This window comes from Phocoena phocoena, chromosome X (genome assembly GCF_963924675.1).
Source record: "Phocoena phocoena chromosome X, mPhoPho1.1, whole genome shotgun sequence".
In the NCBI taxonomy this organism is placed as follows: domain Eukaryota; kingdom Metazoa; phylum Chordata; class Mammalia; order Artiodactyla; family Phocoenidae; genus Phocoena; species Phocoena phocoena.
In genome coordinates, this window is record NC_089240.1 from 114,662,480 (window position 1) to 114,671,833 (window position 9,354).

The window sequence follows — 9,354 nt, forward strand, 5'->3', positions numbered from 1 at the left end:
CTAATTAACTTATCTGATGATTTCCTCTCAGCCCTTATCCTTTTCAACCTCTTGTAGCATTCCAAACTATTGACACCCCTCCATGCTAAAACTTTGTCCTGCCTCAGCTTCCTTGACACCATTCTGTCCTGGCTCTTATTGGCTTTTCCCCGAGTTCTCTCCTCAGTCCTCTCCTCTTCTTGCTTTGTGTATTCTCCCTGGGAGAGATAATTCACTCCTATGGCTTTTGTTAGCAATAATAGGCTTGTAAATTTCATGTCTGTATCTCTAGCCTAACCCTCTCTACTGAACTCCAGCCCTATATTTCCAACTCTTAATGGGCATCTAAATGACTCCTAGACACCTCAAAGTCAACATGCTCACACCCCAACTCATTAACTTAATCCCACCTTCCCAAATGAGAAATCTGGGCGGCATTCTCAAGTCTCTCCAATGTCTGGCCACCCACATTCAATTTGTTCCCCAGTTCTGAAATGCCTCTGGAGTCCTTACTTCCCTCTTCTTCTCCAGGTACCAAGAACTTGATTCAGTGTCTCTGCATCTTTTATATGAAGTCTCTCCTCCCCCATCAACTCTACTGGCTTCAACCACATGGAACTGCATAGCCTTCCCTGAAAGTGCAATAATGTCTTCCACTAAGGAGCAGAGCCTAACTTACTTATATTTCTCAAATGTATTTCTTATATTGTAGAAAATGCCATCTGTGTTCAACCTACAGTATATGCAGGCTCCAAGCCAATTATGCTGCGTTACTGAGCATTCAGTGTAAGGAAGCTCTGGGGCTGATGGGCTGCAATGTGCTTTGTTGTATTAACAGGGCCCTTTGGGTCCCTCGCTGGTCTGTGACCCCCTCCCTCTGCCCCGCTCTGGAAGTATTATGCAGATTAGAAAAGATCAACTAATGACCAGATATCATTCAGGGGACTCCTACCTTATTCTGTGCAGTGAAGATCTATAAAAGGAAAATGCCCGTTTACTCATCCAAAGCAAAATGGAACCCCATGGTAAGCTGGAAACTGTAGGCCTAATTCCCGGTAGCGGCCTTTCCCCGGTGCCCTCCACTCAACCCATTTGGAGAGAATGGATCTGATTGCAGTTCTCTCAGCTCATTGTAAAGGAGTATTCACATTCAACAAAGGTGTATTTTAAGAATATCTCTGTCACATTGTTACATTTTTGTTTCAGACAAGAAAGCCTAGCATAGCACAGTATTTCTTAGATCTTTCCTTCATTTCTCCAGCCATAGCCCAAATGCAGATCTTAACCACGTCATTCCTGAGCAATTATAAGGTCTCTCCACCTCCCATGTTAGTCTACATGATTCCTCTTTCCAAAGCCATTCGCTTATTTATCCAGTCTGCCTATTGGTTCATCAGTTAACAAGCATTCACTAACAGTTGTGCACTGGCCACTGTGCTAGGCCCTGAAATAAGGGAAGGGGAGGAAGATATAAAGTAAATCAGGGGACTTCCCTGGTGGCACAGTGATTAAGAATCCACCTGCCAGTGCAGGGGACATGGGTTCGAGCCCAGGTCCGGGAAGATCCCACATGCCGTGGAGCAACTAAGCCCGTGCACCATAACTGCTGAGCCTGAGCTGTAGAGCCCATGAGCCACAACTACTGAAGCCCGCGCACCTAGAGCCCGTGCTCCGCAGCAGGAGAAGCCACCGCAATGAGAAGCCCGTGCACCGCAACGAAGAGTAGCCCCCACTCGCCGCAACTAGAGAAAGCCTGCGTGTAGCAACGAAGACCCAACACAGCCAAAAACAATAAATAAATTTATTTAATAAAAAAGTAAATCAGACCCGCACAAAAGGTCCACAATTCAGCGCTGGAGATAGACATCTCTGCCTGGAGAGACTCCATTCTCCTCTCTGTGCGAACAATTCTTCGTGCTTCAACTCAGCACTCAAATATCACAGGCAGAGGGGTTTGCTGCTCCTTGGTGCTCCCCCAGCTCTTTGTTTACACCTTCACTGGGGTGCCTGTTGCAGTGGATTGAATATTCTCTCTTATCTCAAGACAGTGACCTCCTTGAGAACAGGGATTATGAGCTTTAGACGTGTAGAGCTTAATGCATCAGAGATGGCTCAAACATCGCCGAACGAAGTAACGCAAGAAGAGTTCAACTTCCTGCCACACTGAGTTCCAAGCAGAACGCCACCTGTTGAAGGGCGGGGGCTCTTCTTTATTCTGCGAGACCTCTTCTGCAGCCAGACAACCTGCTTGCCAGTCCATGAATAAACAATGATTCGCCTGTCTCCAGCACCCAGACATCCCATTCCTGGCCCACCTGTTTGTATCCCAGTGCTTCTCAACTTAAATGTGCACCCAAATCAGTTAGACATCTTATTACAATGCAGATGCTCAGTCAGGAGATCTGGAAGAGGTGCCTGAGATTCTACATGTCTAATAAGCTCCCAGGTGAAACCCGTGCTGCTGGCCCAAGGACCAGACTTGGAGTGGCGAAGACTCTAGCCAGCTTTCCCTATTCTTAGGCCTGCTAGTTATTTAAGTTAAGACTACCCCATACGGCTTTGTAGAAATGCCCAGCATCAAGGCACCCAGCGGAGGAGGATAATGATGGTTGAAAGCTAAACCGTGCTTACCAGGCTCTGCACCCTGGCACTGGCCACATCTGCTGGCAGGAAGGGGCACCTTCCCCCTGCCTTTTTTCTACTTCCCACAAAGGCTCTGTAAGCCCCGTGCACCTCCGGGACTGCATCCATCGGAAGGGAGCACCTTTTTTCTAATTCACACAAAGCTGCCCTATGGTCTAGCAGCCTCGGTCATGAGTGACACCCAGCCTACCCCGCTCCTGTATCTTTTGCTCCTTTCTGACTAATCAGTCAGGTTGCTGGTTCTGTATACAATTTGGTTTTGTTCTGTCACTTTCATGGGTGCCCCTGCATTTGTTGAAATGTGAGAAACAACAGGATGTTGTACTGTACTGTACTGTACCCTTCATCATAGGACTTGGGCTCCGGACCCAGCTCCTTTTTTACTCACCTCATGACGTCAGGCAAGGCACATAAAGCCTGTGAGCCTTGGTTTCATCATGTATCAAGTGAGGATTGTTAAGACCTGCTGTACCGGCTTCTCTTGGTTATTGTGAGGATCAAAAGTGATAACCTGGGGGAAAGCCCTTTGTAAATTGTAAGGTTCTGTACAAATGTTAAGGATTATTACGAAGGGGTTAGGTGGCATATCTTTAAATCCCTTTGTAATTCTCCCCAGCCCAGAAGCACAGTGACCTGCGTGCGGCGGCTTCAGAGCATACTACTGGTCGACCAGCTGACTCCACAGGCGTGTGCCCTGCAGATTCTCTCTAAAAAGCCCAGCGACTTTGGCGAATGCATTGTGTGCCAAATTTAGAAGGAACTGTAACTCAAGTCCATCAGCTTGCAGAGTCAGCAGGAAGCTAACATCTTTCATGCAATCACAGTGGTTTCACAGGAATCAGTCTGTACAGAAACACCAAAGTAAAGACACCAAATTCCAAAAAGTTGCTTTTAAAGGTAATCTTTCATTTTTTTCAGATTTGGAAGGTTGACTCACCTGTTTATATGCTAAAAAGAACCCCCTTATTTTGATTTCTGAATACTTTCCCTCCTAGTAGTCAAACTTATTATAGAATAAAACATTTTGATAATTGCTTTTTAATATGATGGAAGGTTGGAACCTTTTCCAATGACAAGGAAATGAGAGAATATAATGGAATGATGTCTTGTAATTTTTATAACTTCCAAATAGCAATGAGAGAGTCGTTCATTTATTCACTGAAGTTTCCTTCCAGAATCACAGAATTACTCCTACACAGCAATTAGGAGGGAGAGATGAATGTTTAAGCCTTAGCTGTAACTTCTTCTGGGGAGGAGGGGACTAGGTTTAAGCTGTTGGCAATGGGAAAAGCTAATTAACAAATAGAAAATTTTAGTTATTATTTTCCTATGTTCTGAAAAGCTTTTCCAAATTGAGGAGTTAAATAAACCATCGCTGTAATCTTCAACAGTTTTCTTTTAGAAAGGAAGTCAAGGTAAATAAATCTAAATGTTTATATTTTAAGTGTTAATCTTTACTTTAAAAATATGGTTCTTTGGAGAAAGGTTTCTTACCTATCACTTGTCAAAGTCCATGGCTGGGCAGTTCAGTGGGTAGGAGCCCAGAGCTAACAATTCCACATGTTCAGAACCTTGTGGGCCCCTCAGCTTCCCCCCTTCTCAAGGTTACAGCCAAGCCTGCCAGTGTGGGTCACAACTCACCAAGGGCACTGGCCAAGAGAGTGGGGAGGGTTTCAAACAGAGCCATCCTCGCTCCTGGAGAGACAGCTCAGAGTTGATGACTTACTCTTGGGACTTCATGAATTATTTCCTTGATTGCCAGAGAGGCCAGGACAATTTCAGCCTTCAGGTGCAGTAACTTTCTATCTTCGGCTCCTAGTCCATTCCTGTCCCTCCTTTCCTGATGGAGTTGCTGATTTTTCCTCCTTATCTTTCCTTTAGCTTACCTGGGAATATGTTCTCTCCCAGTCTCTCTATCTCTGCCTCTGTCTCTCTCTGTCTTTGTCTCTCTCTCTCTTACAGTAAGCCTCTTCAGATCTTCTTTAGAAGTCGTTGGCTGTTAGATTTAAGGACAGCTGACTCAACAGCATATCCCAGTGGGCAAAGCTTACCTTCATCTTCTACCTAGAATCTTTATTTTTTAAATTTTTTTGACACTTCTCTTCTTCATCTCTCCTTGACATTTGTTTTCTCACCTATGTACTTGACCAGTTAGTGCTGAGAAAAGAATAACAAAAAATTAATGAGAAAGGACATGTGTGTTAGTATCCCATGTATTCAAGCTCTTCCAAGAACATTACCGTTTTGCTGAAAGTTGTGTGCGTCTGTCAAGAGTGAAAGAGCAGAAAATGGGATTTTTGAAGATGGATTTTTATTTCTTACTGCTTTAAACCTAGAGACTAGTTGCTACGACAAAAATCACTCGCTGGCTCTCCTCTTCAGCAATGTCCTAATTTTATATTTGTCCTAATCTAAATATACGTGACTTTCAAGCTATGTCAAGTCCTTTTGGGAAAACGATGGTGTGCAGATAAAATGTTTTCTTTGTTTTGTTTTGTTTTGTTTTGCCTTGCCTGCTGTTTTAGTGTTTTACAGGCTATGGTGTGTCTCCAGCATTCATTCATTCACTCCTCATTCATCATTCATTCATTCATTCATTCAATAATCACTTAGGAAGAGCCTCACTTTGTGCCAGCTCCTTTGCTAGGCCCCGGGGACATAAAGATACACAAAAATTAAAAATCCCTTTCCTCAAGGAACTAGGTATAAGGAAGAAACAAAACTGCCCTCATAGAGCTTACACATTAGTGAGAGATGCAGACATGTTCACAAATAACTACAATATTACGGAGAATGTATGTGCTATGAAGGATACAAGTAAAGCTAATGATAATGCAGAGGATGCAGTGACTAATTTTAAGTTGGGGAGGATGAGGAAGGCTTCACAGAGGAGGTGGCTTTTAAGTAGAACCTTGAAAGATGAATTGGTTTCTCTGGGCCAAGGCGTAGGAGAGAGGTATTCCAGGCTGAGGGAAGAGTCTATGGGAAACCTCAGAGGTATGGAAGAACTTTCTGTGTTCACGTCGTTAGGTGGGGAGAAGATGATGAGAGAGGAGGTCGGGAAGCAAGTGGGAGCACTTGGAATACCAAGCTAAGGTAAGGACCACTCAGCACTCGGGGGCCTTCTCAACATGCTTCCAACCTTGCTTTCATCCTGATCCCGTCACTGTCTCCCATGGTCTCCCATTTTCCACCCCACTTCTGCTGGTGGGGGTGTAGTGACTGTACTGGTTTCCCTAGCATGACTCTCAATACCCATTAAGGACTTGCACTGGTACTTCTGCCTCTTTCTACTCCTGGTTGCTTTGGGTAATTCTCCATCTTAGCCTCCAGTCCTTGGGATCCAAATCCAACTGCCTTTGGCCTATGTCCTGGTTAATTCTCTGCCCCCGGGCCCAACTTCCCTACACTTGCAAGGAGGATCAGAGAACAGTACGATCAGGCAGGAACTCAGCTAGCAGCACAGGGCTGTGGGCTGATTACTGGTTTCCTGTGCAGGTTAACTAGCTAGAGGCTGGGGAGGGGGCGTTCTTGCGCCAAAGAATACCCCCAAGAGGCAGAATAAGACTACAGTTAATTTGATATTTTAGGAAATTGAGTTTTGAAAACTCAAGGTTCTAAACATAAGGACAAATATCACAACATTGTGGCACCAGTGAGTGGCTTCTTGGAAAAGAAAAAAAGCAAATGTGGATGATTGAAGGGGAAGTAAAGGTGGCCTAATTGTCACCTTAAATACAGTTATTTTCCCTGAGCTTTTCAGTAATATTGGGGGTGGGAGAAAGTTTGGAGACACATTATTGATATCTTCAGGCATTTCAATGAAATAGTTTATATTTATCCATCGTCATTTTTCTTCATTTTCTTTTCCTTTTTTTCCAGGTTAGCAGAATGAAGAACCTGTAGTGTGGGTCTGGGTAAGGCAGATCTGTATTTGAATTCAGGCTCTGCCACATATTAGAGGTGTGACCTCAAGCAAGGCATTGAATCTCTTGGAGTCGTAACTTCTTCTCCTGTAATATGGAGATAGCAAGTAGTACTTACTTGGTAGGGATGTTGTGAAGATTAAATAAGGTAATACATATAAGGCATTCAGCAACAGTGCCTGACACACAGTAAGTATTCAGTAAGTATTTATTTTTGCTGTTGTTATTGTCATCATTATCCTTTCATTGTGCCTCTTCTGATACCTTCATTCACAATTCTGTTCTTAAAATGTTATCTCCAAGGCAATCAATATTAAGGAGGCAGAATGGTTGAGATTTTACAGATTAAAGTAAGTATAAGGGTCACTGGTTATCTCTACTTAGAAGTTCAGTACTGTAACTGACATCAGTTAGAGAACAGCCATTGACCATCAAGCTCCCATTAATTTCTTTGAGATTATCCCCAACAGATAACCCAGGAGCAATGGATGCCCAGAGATATCAATAATGTGTCCCCAAACTTTCCCCCACCCCCTGTATACATAAAAAGGCTCAGGAAAAATGTATATTCTAGACTTAAACAGGAAACACCTGTTTCATTGGCCAGAGTTACTTAAACAATCTTTTAAGGCCTGCATAGTCTCAAGGGAGTTGTCTCTATATGCTTGGATTCCTGCACAAAGGATTGGTCCCCTAACTATTGTACTTTCATCTAAGAGCACTGGAACTGATTTGTGTCATACACGATTGCTGCTCTGTCCCAGGGAGGGCAATTTGCCTGGCCCAGGTAATTAATTGGTCATTTGATAAAATTATAGAACCCTCCCTTACTCGAAAACATCCCTTTTTAAAATATTCATAGCTGTCTCAATAGAACGATAAGTAAAGAAGCCAGATCTGAGAGAACTGAGGAATGAATGGTAGGTAAGAAAGTGGAGAAGGCACAACATGTGAAGACAACTATAAAACAGTTTTGCTGTGAAGGGGAGCAGGAAAATCTGAGAAGGGATGTGGAGTTATGGAATCTTTTAAGAAGGGAGATTATAATAGATTATGTTCAAATGCTGATGGAATGTTCTAGTAGAGATGGAGTGATTGAAGCTGTAGGAAAGAGGGGAATAAATAAAGGAGTCAAATCCTTGAGTGGGTGAGAAGAGTTGGGCAACAGCTTGCAAGAAGTGAGCTTGAAAGAAGGAGGTAGTCTTCACTGTATCAAGAGGAAGGAGCGGACATGTACAGATGAAGGTAGAATTGTGGATTTGGTGATGACACGATTCATTCATTCAATGAACACATACCAGGCACAGTTCTGGGCTCTATCTGAGGATAACGTGAAATAGACAAAGTCTCCCCTCTCACGTCATGGAGTTTTCATTCTAAGGGAGAAGACATATAATGAAGAATTAAAAACATAGAATATATAATAGAATTTCAGAGAAATACAAGTGTTAGGAGGAAACATAAAATAGGATAAGGAGTCACTGGGTGGTTGTGTGTATGGGGGGAGTTGAAGTGGTTATTGTTTCAAAGGGAATCAAAAAATGTCCTCTCTGAGGAGCAGAGCCCTAAAAGAATGTGAGGGGAGAATGTGTCAGAGAAATGGAACAATGAGCAAAAAATCCCTGGGGGAGAAACATGCTAGAAGCACTGATGAAAGAAGGCAAGTATTACTAGAACCTAGCAAAGAAGAATAGAGTCAGAGCTGGAAATGTGGGCATGGGAAGTTTATGATCATCCTTATAGGCCTTGGTAAAGACTTTGGATTACATTCTAACAGCAATGAGAAGCCTTTACTTTTATAAAGGATCACTCTGGCTACTTTGTAGGTAATGGACTGCAGAAGAGCAAGAGAAGAAGCAGGGAAACTAGGTAGGAGGCTATTACAGTAAGCCAGGTGAGACATGACTATACCTTGGACTGGGATGGTGCTGTGGAAGATGAGAAGTAGTTTGATCGGTCATGATTTTGATAGTAGAGTTGAATGGACTTGCTGATGGATTGGTGTGAAAGCAAGAGAGTAACCCAGGATGACGCCTAAGCTTTGGGGCTGAGCAAATAGGTAAATGGTGGTACTATTAACTGAGATGGGAATGACTAGGAGAAGAATAGAGTTTAGTGGGAAAATCTAGAGGATATTTTTGGAAGATGTTAAATGCAAACTCTATGTTAGACAACAAGTGGAGATGGAGAGTCAGCAGTTGGAGAGATGAGGCTGGAGCCCAAGGGAGAAGTCACAACTAGAGACATCAGTTTGGAAGTCATCAACTGATTGCTGGCACTTGAAGCTATGGACATTGATACAACGACATTAGATAGAGAAGAAAAGGAGTCTGAGGAATGAGCTCTGGAGCACTCCAACATTTAGAAGTTGAAAGGATGTGGAGGAACTAGCAAGAAATGCTGAGATAGGGACTTCCCTGGTGGTCCAGCGGGTAAAACTCTGCGCTCCCAATACAGGGGGCCCAGGTTCGATCCCTGGTTGGGGAACTAGATCCCGCATGCATGCCGCAACTAAGAGTCCACATGCCGCAACTAAGAGGTCCGCATGCCGCAGCTAAGACCCGGCACAGCCAAAATAAATAAATAAACAATTTTAAAAAAAGAAAGGCTGAGATGAAGTGGTTACCAAGGTAGGACAAAAACCAGAAGAGTGTGGTTTGCAGAAAGTCAATTGTATCAAGAGGGAGGGAAGGAGGGAACCACTGTGTCAAATGCTTCTGTGAAGTTGAGTAAGATGAGGGCTGAGAAGTGAGCTATTGATTTGACACATGGAGATCACTGGAGAGATTATTAAGAGAAATTTTGG

General features: G+C 43.4%; 1 protein-coding gene across 1 annotated transcript in view; it reads left to right on the top strand.

Annotated features, from left to right (window-relative positions):
* The window catches only part of ADGRG4 (adhesion G protein-coupled receptor G4), a 75,336-nt gene extending 71,960 nt beyond the window's left edge, over nucleotides 1-3,376 (top strand). Inside the window, 1 exon segment of the mRNA XM_065900270.1 lies at nucleotides 3,239-3,376. Coding sequence (XP_065756342.1) covers nucleotides 3,239-3,376 — 138 coding nt within the window.
* Nucleotides 3,377-9,354: the final 5,978 nt, after the last annotated feature.